Consider the following 23,039-nt stretch of genomic DNA (forward strand, 5'->3'; position numbering starts at 1 on the left):
TGTTCTTGTTAAATTTCACACAATTGTAAAAGACCATTTTTAAGAATTGTCATATTTTGCCATTTTGTTTTGAAAACTAACTCTGCTAACAAACATTTTGCTCTGTATTTTAGCCCTTCTGATTTTACTTCTAATGCTATTACTGTTTTCACTTGCCTTCAGTAATTTGACAGATTATTTAGGTTTGCCATTAAGCTGGAGCTCATAATTTAGTCCCATTGATTTTTTACTACATTTTCCYACATGTCCACAGGAGGATACAGAAAAATAAGGGAACAGAAAAGATGTAGGAAAAGAAAGCACACGGAATAAAGATGCTGACTCAACATTATGTCGGAGAAAGGAAATAAGAAAAGGAATATTTAACTACCAAAGAGAAAAGAATGACAACTCAAACAACAACAGATACATTACTCCACACATCCTCAAATTTATTTTATCATAGTATTCCTTTATTTACATTTGTTTAATCACGCTACTTACATATGAGTGACTTGACTTAAACTGTTGAAGGAATGGGCCTCCAGACTCTGAAGTGTTTCATCTATGGAGATATAGCTAAACACCAGAAAAAAAGAATGAGAAATACATCAGAGAGCACGATGTATGGGTAAACCATAGCTAGCACCCAGCACGTCACTTTATTTTTCACATCACACTTTCTTATCCACCTGCCACAGGGGGTGATGCTGTAGGTGTCTGAGGAGGAATTTTCAATAGGACTTTGATCTGGACTGATGTCTTAGATTCACAGCATGCTACAGGATGCAGTTGCATCAAAAAGATGCAACAATGCCACTACGCAACAGAAGAGCACTTTCTGATTTCACATTTCAGAATTGTACTTCTTCCCTTTTCCCCACCTAAGATCACCCTGAAGTTCTTTAAGGACATCTACCCTCAGTTAAACTGGCATATTTTTCAATACATAAGAATAAAAAAGGGAACAAAGGAAACAAGATGCAAAACAAAGAGCTTAAGAAATATTTATTTATATTCAGCTTACACCGAGTAGCATTTATACTGTTACAGAGCTACTAAGTGAGATGAGAAAATAAATCTACGGAGTCTCTCCACCATCATTAGGGATATAACAAGTCTGGAACCACTTTATTAAAGTTTTGAAATGTGAACAAAGTTGTAACGCAACTAATTAGCACAGATTTTCAGAGTTACTTTGGCTTATTGCTACTTGATAAACATTACTCAATTCTGTCTTCCAAAATACTCCTTAGTTTTAAAAATGGAAAAATGCTGGAATGGTATGTAAAAGATGTATTCCTGTATTTTATTCACTTTCGTCTTTTAAAATAATTGAATTTCCTTCCATATACATTACATTTATTATTATTAAAATATTTAAGTATTATCTTTTGATACTGCTGTATTTACTACTCAATCAGAATAAAGTAAGAAAATTGACATAGAAGGTATCTGACAAAACTTTTTTTTAAATGTGATAATATTTCTCTCAATATAATGTTACATGATCACTTACCTACAAAAGAAATGCTAAAGGTTTTTTTGAATTCCTGGTTTATATCAAAGTTACTGGCTGAGTTTTTAATATTTTGCATGATTATACATATCCTGAGCAACTTAACCATAATTTTAATACGTTGAAGTGAACTAAACACAAAATTAAATTGACCAGAGGAGACTTAGAAGTCAATCTGAGAAGTCAGAATGGAACAAAGTATTATAAATAGAATATATATTTATACACACATACACACACACACATATATATATGTATTTATTTATTTATGTATATATAAAATATGCCTTTTCTCCTCTTATCGGTAGACCTGCAAAGACACAGAATCAGATATTAACTTAAGTAATATCTGATATTTCACATCACTTCTCATATGGGTTGTGTTCTATAAACAAAACAGAAAAGACTTTTAACAATCCCTCAATTTTTTCCAGCCATAATATTAATAGTAATTGATAACATTTTACTATAAATAGTAAATAAAATATGATCTTTTACCTAGTAGGTTATTTTTAATGCAATAACTTATATATCAGATTTTTATTGATTTTTAGAAATTCTACAGAAGATTCTTTCAATGGCAAAGCTTATTTAAATAATACTTAAAATATTTTAACAAATTAGAAGCAATACCTTATGTCCAGGGTATGACTTAACAACGAGCAGATGACTAATACCACTATCTATTCTCATGGAATTTAAGTCCTTTCCATACTGGAACTACAAGCGTGTTACCTATTACCTTAACATGTTATCTTAGCATGTTATCTTAACTTTTCTAACATGAGATGTACTTTTTATTTATTATTTTGGAGACACATTCAATAGTGTTTGAACAGTCAAGGGAAAATAGGTTATGAACTAGCAGAGATTATATGACTAGCAGATTCTCTTTTGACAGTAACATTACTTTAAGAAAGCTGTTATTTTCTTACAGAAGAAAGGAAAAATGCTCCTGTAGCCAGGTCAGACTATAAGCAATGGGAAGATTAGCTGAAATTCTGAAATGCAAATAGTGAGCTAGCAATGGTGCAGGAATTTTTTAGTCTCATAAGATTTTATATGTGAAGAGGGAATTTTGGAGAAGAAAGGAAAGAAAGGTGATTTTTAATAAAAGAGCTAAAAAATAGTAATGTCAGAAACAGAACTTACATCCTAGAGATGTTGGGGAGATTAGAAAAAGCTTCACTTGGAATTGTTCTTAGACGAGTTTCCATAAATCTCCTATAGAGATAAAAGATAGGCGGTTAATATCATTTGGTAAATACAATTTAATATTAAAAAGTCCTACACAACTCCAGCTCTGCTCCAAAATTCTTATTCTTATCTTCCCAGGGTTTCCATCTTTGCCTTATCTCTATTCCTGTTTCATTATTTGTTTTGGCTTGGTTGGTGTGCTCCCTCACTCCAAAATAGAAGCTTCTGAATTGTCTTTCCTAGGAATTCAGAGTTTAGTAGTAATTAAGAATCTCCCCAAATCCCCAAACATTACCAGCATCCCTACTTGCAATCAAGAAGGAAAAAAAAACCTGGGCCTTCAGCAAATGCATATCACTGCTGCCACCACATTGAAAAAAGCGGTGCTTTGTTTCTGCTTATCATAGTGGCAATATCACCATAATCTTAAAAACCTACCCAGGGCAAAAGCCTCTCTAAATCAGAAACAATAGTGTAACTCTAACAGCTTCCTCCACATGCTACGTACGGCCTGATACCAAGCATAACACACTGCTGAAAGCATACTGTAATCCAGAAAAGAAAAACAGAACAACAGAAATAGCATAAATCAGGATTCTCAGCACCTGTGGCTTCTGGAAAGAGCTGATAGCGCTTGTTATGATAAAAGAAATGCTAAAATTCAGGTATACCAGCCAAAATTCAGTTAGAGCAATTGCATTCTACCTGCATAAAATTCTCCATATACTCTGTAATAAACACAGTATTCTTCTTCCCTAGGTCTTCTTCTTCCTAACGTACATTCATATTTTTTTAGCTTACGTCAGTTAAAGCTGTACTTCAGGAAAGAATAGAATTATGTGTCTCACCTCATCTGCAGGAGGATTTAGAAAAAAATTAGAAAAACAGGAACTATTTAAGAGAGMCACTTATCAACAGCCAATTTCTTCACAAAATGGATCTCTACCAGACTGACTCTGTGTTATAAAATGCTTCTGCATTTATAACTTTTCAGACAAAATTTTCAATATCCCAAGAATAGACACAATGAAAAAATTTAGCCTTAAAAACTATTTTGACTGAAGAGGTGGTAAATTTATCACATTGGCTAGAAGTGGAAGGACAATATTTCTTCTCATGTACCTCCTGGAGTTAAAAGAAATACCAATTTTTTGCAAATATAACAAGAAAGCACAGATAGCACTGGGTAAGTTAAAAAAAGACTCCTAAAGAGAAGTGAGACGGTGAACATAAAGGAGAACTCCTAGGTAGGCAAAGAAAAGCAATAGCACATTTCATGACAAGAGAACTAACTTAGCTGTGAGACAAACCAGTATCAGAGAAGGTAAACAAACTTAGAAAGATTCAGATGTGAAAGTTCACAGGTAAGCTCTAAGCTGAAGAAGAAAGACCTGACAGATCCCAATTTGGCCTAAAATATTACTTTAAATTCTGAGCGATTTGCACGAAATATTTATTATTTATTCATACCTGCTGGGTATTCTGGTGCTGCATATTAAATGATAAAGTTTATGAAGGCATAGTCAAGTAAGGTAAACTGAACTAATCCAACAGCTTCCTGCCATCACAGGAGGGACAACTACTTCTGCCAGTCTTCTGTTGTTCCCGACTGTGTGGCCCCGGCATTTGGTTTTGCTGCCTCTGAACTCATCTGACCCTTTAATGAGCTAATACAGCTCATTCATTCAGTACCAAAACAATCCAGAACAATAAAAATTAATCATATTCCAGCAAGAAAAATAATCAGGTCACTGAGGTATCAGATGAGTACCACTACTTAGACGAGGGGAAAGAGGGGTCTGAGCCTCTATGGACAACAGAGGAGGGAGGGAGGAACAGATTTGCCCCTTCCAGCAGCTATTAGATGTTGGATTCATTTCCTCATCTTGTCTGACTGTATCCTCTATCCTATAAAGAGCCTCAGGGAATGAACAGCAATATAGACTGCTGAGACACGAAGAATTTGGCAGTACCTGAGCCCTGTGGATCTAGAGCTACAGCAGGAGACTGGAGAACGTCCCAGCTATCATTCTTGTGACGAAAGAGGGCTGCAACTGCAAACTGGAACTTTTGAACACTAATAATGCATAATGGCTTTACAAAATGGCTTTATGTTTGTATTAATTTGACTTTAAAATGGTTTCCTAGCTGTAAATTGATATTGTAATTTAATACTGTAAAATGGTAAGGACTTTCTTGTGGTTTGCCAGACAGAATATGTCTGTTTATAGCCTGTATTACCTCTACACTGAGTCTGATACTTGCTGGACCCATTAGGCCTACCATACACACATGGCAGTATCTCGGAGCATTAGAATGCATGTGCTGGTAAGCAACCCCTACCCATGCAGCAGGTATTTCTGGGCCACTAGAAATTCTGAAGAAATGGCTGATGTCTACAAAGTTTGCCTAAGCAAAATTTATAAAGGAAAAAAATAGTTGTGAAAAATGGGATCTACAGTATTCTTACAGAGAATGTTTTCTGAAAGCATGACTAAAAGAGAAGCTAGGCAAAGGTTCCATTTTCTGAAATACGTTTACCAAGCTCTATTATTTATAATTTTATAAATATTAAAATATTTTATAAATATTAAAATTTTATAATTTTAGCATTACAGTTTGTATACTCACGTGCAGCTCTGGAAAGTTTGATGTTAAATCATTAGAAAATATCTAATGATGTTAAATCATTAGAAATATTGTACTTCACGCACTTACAAAGACAATTATTGGATGCTTCTATTTCTCCAATTCTGGTATATAACAGATCATCAGATGTCTAAACTAGAATCCTAACAAAGTCAAAATGAAGCTATAGTAAAGCTTCAAACCTAGCAGGCTTTGATTTAAAGAAATTAGAAGCCAAGTAATATGAAGGAACGATCAGCAAATCTTTATATTCACATTGCAGGTGTCACTGCTTGAGTAGGTTGACCCAAGTCTTTTGTATCCAAAGATGTATGAGCAACTCAAGTTCTAAGGGGAAATTACAGGCATAAAATAAACTTAATACATAAACAATATGCTGAATAACATTTAGTGACTAAGTAATTAGTGTTTATTCACTCAAATTCTTCAACTACTAGTTGTGTTAACAAAGTAATTATGCAGACCATAAAATGGTCAATGCAATAGGCCTAGGGCCAGTGGCAAACTTTTAAACACCTCTTTTTGTACAGCCATTTGCAGAGCTCCAGTTCTCCAGAGTTTAAAAACCTGTGGTCTGGCACATTACTGCTGCCTACTAAATCAATTTTAAAATTTGCAAAAAAAAAAAAAAAAGTAGAGAACTAAAAATCATCAGCAGTAAGAGAAAGCTGGGGGTTCTATAGTAATTCTTTGTAGTGGGTAGAAGAGGGGCTGAGCAAATTCTCAACCAGAACAGTTCATGACAGATCAAAAATGAGAGTGATTCTAGTTTAGTTTAGCTGAATAAAAAGACTTCAGGCTTACCCCATTGTGTTAATGTGCTCCTCCTCAGCCTAGGGAAGCAGAAGGTTTTGGAATTTGGTATCAGCAGKTTTAAGGCCCAAAATCAGAAGAAGAACAAGGCAGCTCAAGGCTTAACCCTAGCTTCTGGCACCAATCGTAATATACAGTATGAACAAACGATAAATTACTAGAGCATTCATTATGCTAATGGACTGTGATTCTTTTTGTCTTGCACAGAGTAGAAATTTTCTTTAAATCTGCATGATTCTCTCTGCATTTTAACATGTGAATCCAGTATCCATCCATGCACAGCACCTTCACTAAGATAGTATACTTTTTTAGAATGAGAGGAAAATAAGACTTTCTTTTCCATGTGAGAAGAACTGTGAGTATAAGTATTTACATGTTTAATAGACTTACTTAACTGAAGCCTTTTATATTAAGGCAAAGATAACACATTTGGAAATGTTCAATTCCATTTAACAAAAAATTGCTCTTCTGATAATTTGAGTACTACCATTTATTTTTACCTTTATTTCCATTYAGGTTAAAAGCATCAATAATTCTAGAAAAAATTTCAGTTCTTATCCATAAAGTGTTTCAAACAGAACCCAAAGTCTGTGGTAATTTTCATTATATTTGTGCAACCAAGATTTGCAAAGATGTAAAAATAATAAAGCAAATTTTTATCAAATAAATTGTTTTAAAAATGTCAAGAAAATGTTTCAATAACAAATTTTAAGTTTTACAGGATGACACTTAGTTTGCATCTCTTAGTTTCACAGGCCAAGAGTCAGTTAAGTTTTTAAATTTTATTTCTACTTTGATCTTTACATCAAAACTTTAGGCTGCTTGTTGCTGGAAGATTCTACATTGCATATTTCAGGGAAATGAAACCTGAGCAACTGATAAGAAACATATTAGACTGCTTGTCCTTTCTCCATTCCTCTGTCCCAAACATACGCCAGCCTGGAATGTAAAGAGTTCCTTTATCAAAGATCAAGCACTACAGATGTTCAACTAAAGACTGAAAAAGCTCCTGCTTTCTCTCCCATTTAGTCTTCCCAGCCTTTAGCAAAGACTCTGTTTCTTAAAGTTGGCACAGTTGTTTWCTTTAGTGAGAAAAAAAGGGTTTTTTTTAGTGAAGCCTATTTTATGAGAAGATTTCAACAGTTTTTTAACAGATTAACTTTCTAAGTGCTACAGTTCACTGAATCTTGAATTGCTACTGCAGTCAGTTTGCATTACACTGTTTCCTTCTGACATAAAATTTCCAACACATTCCACTTCAGAAGCACACAACAGCCTTCTACTGAACTGAGAGGACAGAGCTTATTGATATAATTCTAAAAGGAAAGAAAAGCTAAGAGGATTACAATACATTGCAACTATTAAGTACCTGTTCACAGAGTATTTTGCAAAAAGCTAAGAATAATGTTTTTTCTGTTGTTATCAGTTAAGAAGATATCTTTCACAAATTTGACTGGCACAGACTTTTTACACATTTCCAAAATAAAGGAATTTCTGGTATTTTCTGCAACATAGGTTTACAGAACTTTAAAGCAGTCTAGAAAAGGTGATTATATTTGGGAAATTGGACCATATAAGAAGTAGTTTGATACAGGCGAAGTGATCTGCCTTCTTCAACCATTCTATGACGGAATAATTTCTCATGAAATATAGCTGGAATTCTGTGACAGACTGATCTGCCAAAACAAAGATGAGAAGTGTGTAGTACCATCTCAATTCCTTAAAAACTTAACTTCAAGCATGTGCTTTAGCATTCTGCTGGATTTAGCCCTTATACATCCTCATGTTCACAAGATACATACTAAAAAAAATTTCAATAGTATAGCAATTTGTTAGTAACTTGTCTTTTAGGTGGTAACTAGAATTTTAGGGAATAGAAAAGGTAACTTGTATTACTTGATACAAAAAATTGTGCCATCTGTAATAATTATGTTGACAGATTCTATTCTATTCTGGAGTCTGCTATCCAATCAATGTCCTAACATCCTACTCAAGCCAATGAGAAACAAAGATATTCAGGATTTTGCAAAATCCAACACTACCGACTTAAGTAGAAGCACTGGGCACACTTACAGTGAATTCTTTACCATTTAAATCTCAACATAGAAAATAAGCTGCTGACACATGCTAAAATAAAACAAGTTCTCCCTTGTTATCAAGCAAGAGAGTATGATCTGCCTAGATCTGAAGAACATACCATAGATTAATCTTATAACAATCTTTTTTAAGAAAACTCTTTACCTTTTTCTGAAATAGAAACAAATCCACTAAAATACATAGCAATTACCTGCAAGAGATCTCTGTATAATGAAAATTAAAATTTAAATGGCAATCTTTAAGAAGAAAGGTTATGTCACACAGTGCATAATGTTTGAGGTATTTTCTCTCCTGGATTTGGAGATACATATAGAGACTGAAGAGGCAGGAAAGGTAACAAAAATCATACTGAAATATTATCTGAAAGGAAATCTAACAATAAAAAAAACTAATATTCTACCATGTTAAAACTATACTGTGTGTAAGAAGTTAAATTAGCTAGATGATATAAACGGAAAACTGTTATAAGGCTGTCTCTTTGCCATTTGTTGCGAGATAGACCTTAAAGACACTGTCACTCATCTGACCATCAAAAAGGAAAGTGAACAGCTTGTAGGATATTTCCCTAACAGTGCTGATCAGTCAGAAAAATATGTAATTTTTCCCTTTTATGCTTATATAGCAGAATAAATATAAACATCTCCATTTTTATGAGTCCCTAATCTAAGTCTTTATTCAGTTTTATTCCTACTTTTTCCTATTTCAATAACTTTTACTTGTTCCCTAGATTCTCTACTTAATGTCTTTACTGTAACAGCAAACATTTATGGATTCAGATTACTGAAGATTTCTATTAGTAATCTTCTAGTCTTCCGTAGATAAAATGCACTGTGGGTAGAAACGGTGCAGAGCTCTGTTCTGGTTTAGCCATGATACCTAGGACAGCGTTTCATAGATAAAAGAAGATTTCATACCTAGATTTATTCTTGACAACTACTAAYAAAAAATAATAGTGGATGATCTATTCTTAGCCCTTCTTAGTCTCCTCTCATACCCAAATATTCCTTGAAGATCAGTATGGTATATTCTGATAAACTTAATTCTCCGAAGAGGATTTATCCGGCAACAGGTGCGCCCTCTGCTGGCTGCTTTCCCAAAAGGAGCATTACCTTGCTCCGTGAGTCCGTGAAGGTGCCTGTACTTACTGGAGGATGCAGTAAAGAAGAACTGTTTCTAAAGCATTAAGTTGAGAGTCTATTAATGACTGAAAAAAACGTTTAAATGGGTTTGTGAAATTTCAGAAAACATCAGTCAGAAGAGATTCACTTCCTCTGGGAAAGGGAGTAAGACTAGACTAGTTGCTGGCTACTATGGTTTATAATTAGAGGACCACTGGGTGCCTACAATCACTGTCAGCTGCTCAGCAGAGTTCAAAAAGGCAAAGTGAATGTTAGTGAGTATGAAGAAAAGAATAAAGAACAAAATAGAGAAAATTATGCTGCTATATGGATCTTGATCTTCCTTAACTGGAGAGGCATAATTAATACTACCTACAAAAAGATATTTGAAAAGATGTACAGAATGACTTGCATGCAAGAAATTACTAGGCAGGAGCCACTAGCCTGTGTTTTCCCAGATTCTCCTTCTTGCCTTTGCGGAAGACATGTGTGATGTTTGCCTTTTTGAGCCTTGAAAAACTTCCCTTGATCACCCTGACCTTTCAAAGACAATAAAGCCTAGCATCACAGTGACATTGACTAGCTCCCTTGTCACCTCGGGTGCACCCCATCTGATCCCATGGACTTCTATATGTCCAATTTCCTTAAGTGATTCTTTAGTCTGTCTTCTTCTACTGCAGGTAATGCAGGCTGGGTCACTAGGCACCTTGGAGGCCTGGAAGTAAATCTCATTTAKGAAAAAAACAATGCAACAAAAGAAWTGAGGCCTCTTCCATGTCCCTTTTCACTGTCTCACGTCTGATTGAGCACTGAGCCCACTGTTTTCTTGGTTTTCCTTTTGCTGCTAATATACTTACAAAAGTTCCTCTCCTTGTCCTTTGCAACCTTTGCTAGTTTCAGCAAAACATTTGTTCCTAATATAATGCTGAACACATATGTCTATACTGAATGAAAAATCAACTCCTTCAAATAGTACTGTATTTTTACTGGGGGTCAGAAAGAAAACTGTTGTACCACAGATCCACAAAAGAAGAATTTTCATCCTTGCCWCCAAAACCATGCCTTCATTTTATACCTGGCACTTCTCTCTAATCATTTTCCTGTTGTTCTAGCCATTTTTAAAAAAACTTTTTTATTGATTTTCTTATTTCTGTATGAGTCATACATATGGATTAAAAAGTAGTTACAATATGGAGGCCATTCTTCCAGATTGTGAAAACGTTACAGTAGGTCATATTTCCATTACAGACTACTTGAACCATGTCCCTTAAAGAAATCTTTGTAAGTTTATTTGTGAATAAGGAGATAATTTGATTGGAATTTGACTAGGTGAGCAGGGATTAGAGAACAGTATGCCTTAGTTAATAATTTTCTTCACATTTCTAAGGTAAATTAAGAAATTTCCTGCAATTCCATACGAACAAAAAAGCAACATCTGGTTTTGTGAGAGAAAGAAAGCCGCCTTGTACTGAGATCATATGTGATAGAGTGGAAACACACTTTAAAAACCTCAGAGGCCTTTAAAAACAGTCAGAAATGTTTAAAATTCAGGAAGATCTCTGAAACCAATGTTTTTTGGGCAAATGACAAACATTAAAGGCACATAGGAAAATGTAAAGAGACATTCATTATAATATTAATGTTGAGATTCACCAAATGACTTTTAAAAATAGAGCTAAACAGGAAGTCATTTCAGAAATGCTTAAATTTCTACTAGAAACAGACGCAAATAAGTAATTTGTATTAGCTTACTGTAAAATATTTTCATTTATAATTCACAGTAATGACAGAACCCTACTTTAAAGAAAAATATTTCTGAAATATGTATATAACATATCTGTAAATATATAGATTTCTACTGCCCTATAGATGCCATGCCCTCCCTATCTGCATTCCTACATATTTTTTGGATGCAAGAACCATGTGTATCCTGTATTTCACACTTCTCGTAGGCTTTGGTCCACAGATGACAGTAATATGAATAATAATAATAATAATAAATGAAATAATGAATATAATGTGTTTTATTTGTCCTTTTTGAGGAATATATGGACTAGGGTTGACCTGTGATGATGACAAGGCAAATTAAATATGGGTAAGTATGAGAAGGGCTACACTGGAAAGCAAATGCGTGCTTAAAACTTAACCTTTTTTAAGAGAGGATCTAGAACAGTATTAAAAATCTAGTGGAAGCCTTTCAAAGCCTTTTTGTGTGCTTKTCAGGTTGTCTACAATCCTCAATGAAAGGCCTAGGAAACTAACACATGTTGGTAAGGAAACCTGGTTTGCACTTATTACATTTTTACTAACAGTAAAAAAAAAGCAATGTTGCACAAGTTGGCATTTCAGACTCTCCAATACTTCAAGCTTAGAAATAAAATCTTTGATTACCWATCAAAAACAGTAAAATGGCACCACAACACAGTGATAAAGCCAATTATAATAAAGTAAATAAATTTGGGTTTTGAGGGCGATCGAAGAGAGCATGTTCAGCATTTCCTAAGGTGATACATTTATTTTTATCTTTCCTTAAACAAGGAATAGTTTTCTCTATAACTTTCCAGCGTATGTAAATATTTACATCAGGATTTTACACATTAAAAAGAAGTTTATGCAATTATGCCTGCTTGAGGCGACATTTCTATATACAAGGAAAAAATTGTTCTCCTCTTAGAAAAAAAATCTAGTTCATTTCCAAGTTTCTGGCAGTTTAGATAGATAAACACACTCCAGATAAATTATTGGTTAAAAATAGGAAATAAAGAATCAAAGTAAGTGAATTTCTGCAGGAATCTGGGATAGGAGTTCTGCTATTTAAAACATTCATAAATGAGCTGGAAAAAAGGGTGAACAGTGAGCTAACAAAGTTTGGTCATGATAGAAAGTTACTTCAGTAGTAATATGAAGAGCTGACTGAGAGGAATTTCAGAAAGCCTTTATAGAACTGAGTGGCTGGAAAATAAAATAGTAAATTAAATCTGATGTGTCAATAGATGTAAATAATACACATGGAGAAAACAAATCCTTCTGTCACATCACCAAAAAAGACAGGTTCTGAACTGATCATTTATACTCAGAAGAAGATCATGATATTATGTTGAACAGTTCCATGTAAACGTGGAATCAGTGCTTGGGAGCAAATCAAATATGAGAAAATACTAAGAAAGGACTAGAGAACATATTTACGTCACTGTACAAATTCATGGTTTGCATGCACCTTAAATACCCTGTGGAGTGCTTGTATTCTCATCTGGAAAAGAATATTTATTTAGAAGTGGAAGAAATTCAGAAAAAGCAGGAAGGACGATCAAAGGTATGGAGTGGCTTCCATAGAAGAAACAACTGGTTATCCTGTCACCCTTCAGACTAGAAAAGGGGGGATATGATGGAAGTCAACACATCAGGATGGATAGGGAGAAAAAAGTGCCATAGACATGAAGATAGAGGGAGTCTAATCCAGGAGATTAAAAAATTTCTTCAGCTTCAAATGGTCAGAAGCTGGGAGAGTGTTAAGAACGATCACACGTTCTTGACCTGTTCTTATCATGCTTATCTGTCTGTGCGGAACTGTAAGATTCTTCTWACAGGTTGGGCAGATGCTGTTCTCAGAAACAAAGGCTTTGAGAAGGACTAGAGGGGGAGGCCCAGCTGATGACTGATTGGAATTCCATGCCCCAAAAAGTTTAATAATACATAGAATACTTCAGTTGTAAGGAAGAGCAAGATATATTGGAAACAATCCAGAAAGGAATCACAGGTTTAAATAAAATATTGAAAAACGTGCCTTACAGTGAAAACCATCGGGATCTTAAATTGTCTAGTTTATCAAAAAAGAACAGAAGTGATTTGATCATCTCAAGTGTGAGAATGCAGGTTTCTTTCATCTGACAGAAAAAAGGTCCTACAAAATCCAGTGGTGTAAAGTTACAGTTAACCGGTTTTCATCAGAAGCCTCAGTTTCCTGAACAGTAAATGCAGGCAGGTGCGTGCCTCCAAAGTGGCAATTCTAGCTACACAAATTAGACACCCGAAATAAACAGTATAAATACAAATTCACACTTTGTACCAATCAGAAGAAGCTACAAACAAGCAAGGATTATGACCATCTGAACAAATTATCGGTTCCTATTTTTGTTAATAATTATTTATTCTTGTTAATAATCATTTAAAAACCATCAGAGTATGATTTTTCTACAAAAATAGAAAGAAAGGAAAAAGAACTCTAAATTATCTGTAGCTATTGGACTTGAAGCAGTAAACATTTCAGGGATGTTTTATGGTCCTTATTATTCGGAATGTCAGACTAGATGATCTAGTGAGCCCTCTTAACCTCAAAATCTACAACTTACTAAAGGGAAAACAAATGAAAATCATAAACAGGCACCTAGCATTTTATTATCACACATTTTGTATGCTACTTGTTGACAAACAAGAATCTGTTTTCTTTGTTTTTTTAATGATTAATGTTTTAATGATTTAATGTTAGAAAGCAAACACTGTATTTATACTACACTTAAATGGAAGCAGATGAAAAGTCATTCATGATCCATTTTTTTACTGAAGTAATTAAGATATCATCTTATTGAGYTGTTAGAAGGCCAGTTTCTAAAAGGTGTTGGCAAAAGCTGCATCATCAAACTCTATGAAACTAAAACAGTAAACTATTAGTTTCATTTTCTTACAGTGAGTCTGTGCAATTCCTGCTTCCTCTAATAGCAATTAGGCTTGCACAAAGGGAACAGYAAGATTTTTATCTTTTCAACTACTGACAGATATTGTTGCCAGGCCACTCTCCATCATCTTTGGAAGGTCATGGAGAACTGGAGAGGTGCCTGAGGACYGGAAGAAAGTCAGTGTCACTCATGTCTTCAAAAAGGGCAAGGAGGAGGACCCAGACAACTATAGGCCAGTCAGCCTCACCTTCATCCCTGGAAAGGTGATGGAACAGCTCATTCTGGATGTCATCTCCAGACATATGGAGGAAAAGAAGGTGKTCAGGAGTAGCCAGCATGGATTCACCAAGGGGAAATCCTGCTTAACCAATCTGATAGCCTTCTGTGATGGAATGACTGGCTGGGGAGATGAGGGGAGAGYAGTGGACGTTGTGTACACTGACTTCAGCAAGGCTTTGGACACTGTCTCCCATAACACCCTCCTAAATAAGCTCAGGAAGTGTGGGTTAGACAAGTGGACTGTGAGGTGGATTCAGAACTGGCTGAAAGGCAGAGCTCAGAGGATTGTCATCAGTGGTGCAGTCTACGCGGAGGCCTGTGGCTAGTGGTGTCCCCCAGGGGTCAGTACTGGGTCCCATCTTGTTTGACTTCCTCATCAATGATCTGGATGAGGGGACACAGTGCCTCCTCAGCAAGTTTGCTGACGATATCAAGCTGGGAGGAATGGCTGATCCACCTGAAGGCTCTACTGCCATTCAGAGAGACCTGGACAGGATGGAGAGTTGGGCAGAGAGGAGCCTGATGAGGTTCAACAAGGGCAAGTGCAGAGTCCTGCACCTAGGGAGGAATAACTCCCTGCACCAGTACAAGCTGGGCGCTGACCTTCTGGAGAGCAGCTCTGCAGAKAAGGACCTGGGAGTGCTGGTGGACAACAGGTTGACCATGAGCCAGCAATGTGCCCTTGTGACCAAGAAGGCCAATGGTATTCTGGGGTGCATTAGGAAGAGTGTTGCCAGCAGGTCGAGGAATGTGATCCTGCCYCTCTCTCATCTTGAGTCCTGCATCCAGTTCTGGGCTCCCCAGTGCAAGAGAGACATGGAGCTACTGGAGGGAGTCCAGCATAGGGCTACGAAGATGATCAGAGGGCTGGAGCATCTGCCCTATGAGGAACAGCTGGGAGAGCTGAAAGAGAAGACTGAGGGGGGATCTTATCAATGTCTGTAAGTACCTGAAGGGAGGGTGTCAAAAGAACGGGGCTAAACTCTTTTTAGTTGTCCCATATGACAGGACAAGAGGCATTGGGCACAAACTGAACCACAGGAAGTTCCGCATGAATATGAGGAGGAATTTCTTTACTGTGAGAGTGATAGAGGTTGCCCAGAGAGGTTGTGGAGTCTCCTTCTCTGGAGATATTCAAGGCCCACCTGGATGCAATCATGTCTAACATTCTCTCGGTGAGCCTGCTTGAGCAGGGAGGTTGGACTAGATGATCTCCAGAGGTCCCGTCCAACCTTACACATTCTGTGATTCTGTGATTCTGTAACTACTGATAATACCTGGTGGCAAACCTTCAAGGAGAAATAGGAATCTTTTTTTTTCTTTTCAATTTAAAGAGTTAATTCAAATTATCCACGAGATATAAAAAGTTATTTATCTGAAATCACAGTTCTGAGTGCTCCCTCTGYAGATTTTGTCAGCCTGAGGTCAGTCTCTAGAAATTTTCCAGAGGGCGGTGGTTATCCAGAGCTGCTTTCCTTCCCAGTCCAGAGGTTTCCAACATGAAAAAGAGAGAATCCCAGCTGCTCCTCAACTCCTTTGAATTCATCACTTAAGGTATCAAAGAAGCAAAGAAGTGGAATGTGAATACATAGAAGTAAAACATTACTGGTAAATAATCTTGAGTGGCTTCTGCTTATTTTTAGTTCTATTATTAAAAGGCAAGCATGCCTGAAAAATTCCAAGGAAAAGGTTTGAAGAACCCTCTCCCCCATAAATTCTACTTCCAAATTAGTTATGTTCTCTCTGATAAATCAAATAAAAAAATTGTTGGTGTTCAGCAGGACATAAAAGTGTTGAGGAAATGTGCAGACGACAGTAGCCTATATAAAATAGAAACAGATATTATCTGATAACTGAAAATGAGTAAGACAGCACTAACTGACAAATCACATCTTCCACGTGGGCAAACATGACCATTTTTTCCCCAAACAGAAGCAATAGCCTAAAATTATGCCTTCACAAGCACATACTGCAGTTAATATTCCAAAAGTAGACCAAAGATCCATAATGCCATGAGTTGCAAAAGCGCAACTCCAGATGGAAAGAGATGAATGCAGGGAAGAAAGAAAGGGATCAGCTCAAGATTTAGCTATCCATCTGTAAGAACCYGTATGTAGGACTTGTCAGCAGGGTGAATAAGCTTCTGGCATAGTCAATGGAGATGTGGTCAATAAAATAAAAAATCTTTTTGTCCTGTGTTACTTGAATTTCCCAGGAATTTTCTCACTTGGACATGACTTCCACTTTCTGAAGGATACTCTTTTGCTTTCAATAACTTGCTTTAATTAGCTATTTAACCATGTTAGTGTTTTTTCTGTTCTTTTAGAATCTCAGTACTTTGTCATTAAAATAAAGATAATAATTATGTGATTATGTCACAAGATCACTGATGAGGATGCATTTAGGAGGCTACATACTTTGTTCTGAATTAATGAAGTCTATAAAAAGATCACGATAGGATTACAAGTTCTGGATTCTAACCTGGATCTGAAAGATATAGAGGAAATAAAATGTGGAATATATAACCTGAATGAAGATAAAATAAAATATTAGTAATTACCCATAACAGGAAGCTTTGTGGATCTGGGACACTGATTGATGCAGTGATCCTACAGGAAAAAAGTTTATAATGTAAYTGAAAATTGGCCTTAGCATAGAAGCAAAAGTGAAGAGTTAAGTTCATATACAAATATAACTGCTGCAGTTCCTCACTTCTGAGTCTTTGCCCAATATTTAACATTCTTTCAACTTAGGTTTACATGCCTCAATAGATTTTTTAAAGTAACCCCTTCCAACTAGATTTTTTAATACTTAGTCTGGTTATTTAGTTGTTTCAGGACTCAAACTCGTAGTATAAGGCTTTGGTTCTTGAAGTAGGAAAGCAAATGACAACAGTAGTGAGCTTACCTAAAGGCAGAATATTTCTGAATTTAATACAATCCCTAAAACAAAGATTCTGTGGAAATACTTTAAATCAAATTTTTTTTTCAATGTAAAACAGTGACTCCATCTCCTTCAGTTTTACTGATAGCTTCTGTGAGTTCAAAACGCTCTGAAACACTCATAAAGCTTTTGAAAAATGTAGACGGTAAWGATTCAGCTATCACAGAAAAAAATGGTAAGTCTCCACATATCTTCTTCTCTAGTTCAAAAAGACATTTTATCAATAAGTATTTATGAATATTTGCTATATCTTCATTGTTGGTTCTAAATATCAAATTGTAAATRAATAAAATGTATTACACTGTTATTGTAACTCTTTTTTATCAAAAGTCAACAACAGCATGGGGAACTATACAAACTAGCTGACACATGGCACCTTGTCACCCTGCTGTCCCTGTGCTCACCCTTAGCATGTAGTAGATGTGACATATGTCATGGTTACTTATCTTGCATTTATTGAAGACYAGTATCCTACATACGGCCATTAGCCTGAAGCAGATGCATAATGGTAGCTTATTATCTCATGTAAAGAGTATATTCCTAAAGAATGTGCTGTCTTTGTGTTTATTTATCTGTCTGTCTGTTCCACTYTCCTCCCTAACTTCTGCTCGTCTAATTTCAACCAAATGTGATCAATGTGATGTGAAAATAGCATCTAGGCAGAGGACAGAAGCCTTATTARCCTCTCTTCTAGAAAAAATAAAACAAACAAACAAACAAACAAAAAATAGAGAGAGCTCAGTCCTTATTTATTTTGGGTGAAATGATCTTCAGTTCACATACAGCTCTGAACTAACCCCAGAAGATACAGCCTATTGTCCAGTAATATATAGGGGCTTGAGGAGAGAGATGAAAGCACTTTGGGGAACAGTTATGAGATGGTACTCTTTCTTCATACTACTTAGAATTGCTTTCCCTGCATGGTATGGCATTGGTATATAATCTGTAACTTTAGGCAGCATGACGAGCTCTGCCTGTAATATATATAAAAAATCTTTTTCTCTCATCTTGTTTCCTCTGAAATATATATATATATGTATATATATATATGTATGTATGTATGAAAAATAAGCAGCTCCAAAAACATTTTTGTGCACTGAGCTGTTCTGGATGTGCACCTGCATTAACTATATTTGGACAAATACATTAAAATCAATCTAAAACAAACAAACTTTCCCCAAGTTCGTGACACTGTTCCACTAGAGGAGTTTGGAAAAAAATGTTTTTTACAATTTCTTACAAGCATGTCTTGTTAAATAAACAGGCATACACCATTCTCCTAAAGTAGGGCACAGAAAGGAGAGCAGTCCCAAATGAATAATCTGAATGGAGTTTTAATTGAAGCTCAAGATCTTGTACACTGAAAAGAATTCTTCATCTCCAAAAGCTGGCAAGGTGTTCCCAGATTCACCACAGTCTCTCAGCTTTACAGATTTTACAAAACTGAACAGCCATGTAAGACTTTAAAAATCTTAAAACTTGAGATTTGTGTGTAACAACCATGAGGCAAAAGGTCTTCATCCAAAGTAACAAAGTTGCCGGACTTGGGGAAATTTTTAGAGGTTTTCAACATGCAATACACWCATACATGCACATACATTCTTCACTTCAAAAGAATGCTTCATTTGTTTTTAATAATAGAAATGTTAATTATTTTGGAATCTTTTGTCTCTRATTAAGAAATGTTGCCGGGTATAAGGCAGAAGGATGCAAAATATTACAAACACCTCACACTTGTTTAGGAAAAACATTTTTATTATTTTACCCTTTAAGTTAAAATAACTCACCTTGAAATGTTTGAAAGTGCTCTGAATGGAAAACAAATTAAAAAAAAGCACCTATTTAATATATGAGACTGAAAGAAAGATCAAGTCATTTGCCTATAGCCAGGAAGTACAGAATTAGAAAGAGTCTGCCAGACTTCAGCAATCCAGATAGTAACTCAGAAAGCCTTTTTTTAAAAGAGCTGTTTTCCTTACTTCCATGGAGAATTTTATCACTTATTTACAAACCAAACAGACCATACTGTATTCGACCTTTTATACCAAACAGTGTAGAATCATAATCTTCATTTGCTCAAATTTTCCCTTGTCTTGCAGTGACTATGTTAAACAATACCCCATTGGTACAGGTGATTAGGATACACTCAAATAATCAGAATTTTTTTTTCAATTCTTGTTGTTAATTATTTTTTTCAGGRAAATAAAATTCCCACTCAGGGTTATTGTCTTCTAAAAGCAGCTTATGATTTTACAGTCCCCCATTGCAACTGATGTTTAAAACATTAGAATTCCAATAACCTAAGTTCTTTATCCTTGAGCCTGTATAGATAGGCATTTTGCAGTTACTATACCAGCATTTTTCAAAGAAAATATCCAATTCAATTATGTGATCTCATTTTTTCTATTAACATCTTAAATGCCTGTATGAAAAAAAACAAGACATATTTTTTCTATAAACTGAAATTGCTGATCATTTATTTTCTAGATTAACAYGACAGATTTCAAAGCACATACTATGTGTTACACATATTGACATTACTGCAATTTCAAACCAAATTATAACACATACACGAAAGTATAGTATCTCAAGCCAAAAATGTTAAATTGTGCCTTAAATTGAGTAATTCGGGTGCTTAGATTTAGTTGACTGGAGTCCTTTTAGTTGGCTATCTCAGACATCTGTATGGGGCTGACAGATACAGCACAGGACATATGAGACACACACACTCTTCTGGAGTGGCAGCTGAAGCCCAGACAAGATATTCCGAGGTGCCTGCGAGGTACTAAACACTTGTGTTTAGGTACCTGGATACTCTGACAATGCATATCACTTTGGGAAGCCCCAAATTTCCTGCTATACCCCATACTCCACACTCCTGTTTTTACAAAATATTTTGACTGTCTCCTAAATGCTATACTCGCATTCTCTGTTCCCGTGAATTCTTTTTGTCAGGTTTTGGCAAAGAAGCTGAAAGTGCGCAGAAACTTTCACGGAACTGTTTGGGAGGTGGCACATTAAAAAAGCTGTTTGCTTTATCCTTCTTTCCCCTCACCCTGCAGGAACACGCCACACAGAATCCTTCCTCCCATTCAGTTAGCCTACAGAGTCCAGTGACTTGATTTTCTGATATCCCACCCAGAACTTTCCAGGCTCAAAGGATAATTATTTCTTAAGGTTGGAGGGTCACTTTTCTTGTGTCTCACTGATTACACACGGATTCTACATGGTGCTTTTTCCTGTTGTGCTGTGCTTCCAGCTAAATCCTAGCACTCTGCCCATTGCCTCTTCCCTCCCCAGTCTCACAGGGTGTGCAAGCTCACTGCACCTCCTGCCTGCGAAACACGAATACACACAGAGGATTACAGCCTTCCCTGAATCACATCGATGTACTCACAGAGTCTGGGTGTCCTGCGGAAGGCTGGGAATGAAGTGGATGTCCCTGCAAGTGATTTTGTAGTCATCCCAGTCAGAGCATTCGCACAAGGCTGAAGGACACCTCTCTGTGCCTTGGCTGCACAACGCCAGCACCAGCAGCACCTGGAAAGCCACCGGGAGGCACAGCATCTTCTGCCGCCCTCTTTCCTCCTCTGTCCCTCGCTTCTCCGGAGCGCGAGGGCCGAAGCACTAGAGTCGCGGGGCACACGGCGCTGCACCGCGGGAAGAAGCGGCTCGGAGAAAGACGGCACCTTTGCCGGACGACGTTCGCCTCCGCCCTGAGCAGGGAGAGAAAGGTGGCACCAAGCACAGCGCGCCCGCTCCTTCGGGCAACCCCCAGGCCCCGCGTGGATCTTCGCCGCCTCCCGYCTGCCAACCCCGCCGCTGCCGCCGCGCCTCCGCCCGGGGCCCCGCCACAGCCGCGCTGCGCCGGGGCCACCTGCCGCGGGCAGCAGGGACTGCCCGACCCGGCCCTGTGCCGGGGGTGCAGCGGGGCAGAGCTGCCSGTACCAAACTGCGTCGCCTCCCAGAAAGGCAGTGGGGCGAGCCCGCCGAGCCGTGAATGCTTTGTCTAGCATCACTGAAGAAGGGAGGAGGGTGCATGCAGTGTGAGTGCTATCCTCAGTCACCTGTAAAAGTAGCGAAGCCAGGTTTTTTTCACTCCATAAAAACTCACTAACTATAAAGCAGATGTGCATTAACTATAAAGTAGGCAAAGAAAGGGCTTAAAAAATCGAAAAAAAGAATAATTTTTAAAATCACATGAGCAAAATGGAAATGAGAGAACAACCGTTTTCCACATTATCAGGAAAGATGAAATCTTTTCCTCCAAAACTAATGAAGGAAAAAAATCTCTAATCTTGAGAGAAATCAGGTGGAATTATCATCAACTGAAGCAGCAACCTGCTGTGTTCACATTCCCTTAAYTTTTTTCTTTTTAACTGAGTGCCAGTATTTTTTTCTCCATACAGTTTTTGTAGATGTATAGGTGTGCTTTCAACAAAAATGTTTGTAACTCTCTAGGTAAAGTTGTACTCAAAGTAATGAGTACAACATAGTAGATATTATTTTACTCTAACTCTTTAACAGTAATTTAAGTCAGTATGTGCTTCCTAAATATAATTAATGGCCATAGCATATCTTTTTAAGGTGAGAAAATAATTCCATGCTCATAAAGGGATAAAATTTAAATCCTGACCTTATGTTGGTGCTAACTGTTATGCTAGCACTAGATCTTATTTTAGCACTAGATCTTCTTCAAGTGAGGAATCCCACCAACAAACAGATTTGTTGGGTGTATTTTTAGGGGTATCATAGTGAAAGTAACGCAGGTTGAACCACCTTGTCACAGTAAGAGTACCCTAGGCAAGTTCACACTGCACCAACAGTAAAGTTCCCCTGGGCATGCTGGCTGTCCCAAAAACTTCATGCTCCACTCAGCTATGTCTTCCTTGCACACTGCTCCTATCTGCAACTCACTCTGCAGCCTGAAGAGCCATCACCTCTTACCACCTTTTGTTGTCCATGCTGATCTGTCTAAAAAAAATGAAGTAACAGGTAGATCACTGTATTTCAAGGCAGATGAACAAGGGAGCTGAGCGCTCCACTGAGAAACAGGCAAGGGAAAGAGTGTGACTCTGTGCCATAAAGTCAGGTGTGAAGCTCATCCATAACTGTATCATTTTGATCAGTGCTGAGGGAGACAAGTTTCAGGAAGAAGAAAGACATAAATGAGTACAAGTTCTGAAGGTGGTAGCACACCTATTTCTGGCCTGCTATCCCATCTCATCCCAGCCCAGCCCCCGTGGAAGTTAGCCACACCATATCCTGTGTGTCATAGTAATTCAGGGTCAGCAAACGCAACATCATCAGAGTTACCAAAACTTTTTGTATGCAGAACAATCTGCTGGCTGGTCTACTCTCTTATTGTTGCTATCCAGACACACATTCTCATGCATCTATTATATTCATAGTTGTGGGACACAATTGTATCATGTCATAAGTCTTCAAAGTCTTACTAATTTTTGAGGGCAACTCTTGAGAAGGGACAGCTAAAGTTGTGATACAATCCTAGGGTTCCTTGCTATGTGCCTCAAAACATCCCATTGACCTTTCCCAGATCTAGAAGGATCACTTCAGTGCCTACCCCTTCTATGGGGAGGCACTGTGCCAGTCTTGCCTCTGTATATCTCCTCACACAYTATGGTTTCCAGAGTTTAGGCTGCTGAAGCCATATGATCATAATTTTCAAAAAAGAAATGCAAATACATCAAAGAGCAAACAAGAGTCAAAGTTTAGTGAAGTAAAGCAAGGCCAGATTTGGGTCCTCTGCTT

The 23,039-nt window shown here is 37.0% G+C and overlaps 1 protein-coding gene across 3 annotated transcripts in view; it reads right to left on the bottom strand.

The window, feature by feature from the left end:
* TSHR (thyroid stimulating hormone receptor) overlaps window positions 1–20,834 on the bottom strand; it is a 60,133-nt gene extending 39,299 nt beyond the window's left edge. The window contains exons 1-3 of one of the 3 annotated variants that reach the window (XM_085317658.1): window positions 20,665–20,834; window positions 2,651–2,722; window positions 484–558 (exon numbers count right to left, since the gene is read on the bottom strand). In XM_085317658.1, the coding sequence (XP_085173784.1) occupies window positions 484–558; window positions 2,651–2,722; window positions 20,665–20,834 (317 nt within the window). The remainder of the gene's footprint in view (window positions 1–483; window positions 559–2,650; window positions 2,723–20,664) is intronic. The other 2 variants (XM_085317659.1, XM_085317660.1) reach the window with 2 other exon arrangements.
* Between the last annotated feature and the right edge of the window lie 2,205 nt (window positions 20,835–23,039).

This window comes from Rhea americana, unplaced genomic scaffold, assembly GCF_003343005.1.
Source record: "Rhea americana isolate MKP2758 unplaced genomic scaffold, rheAme1 scaffold_5, whole genome shotgun sequence".
Lineage (NCBI taxonomy): Eukaryota > Metazoa > Chordata > Aves > Rheiformes > Rheidae > Rhea > Rhea americana.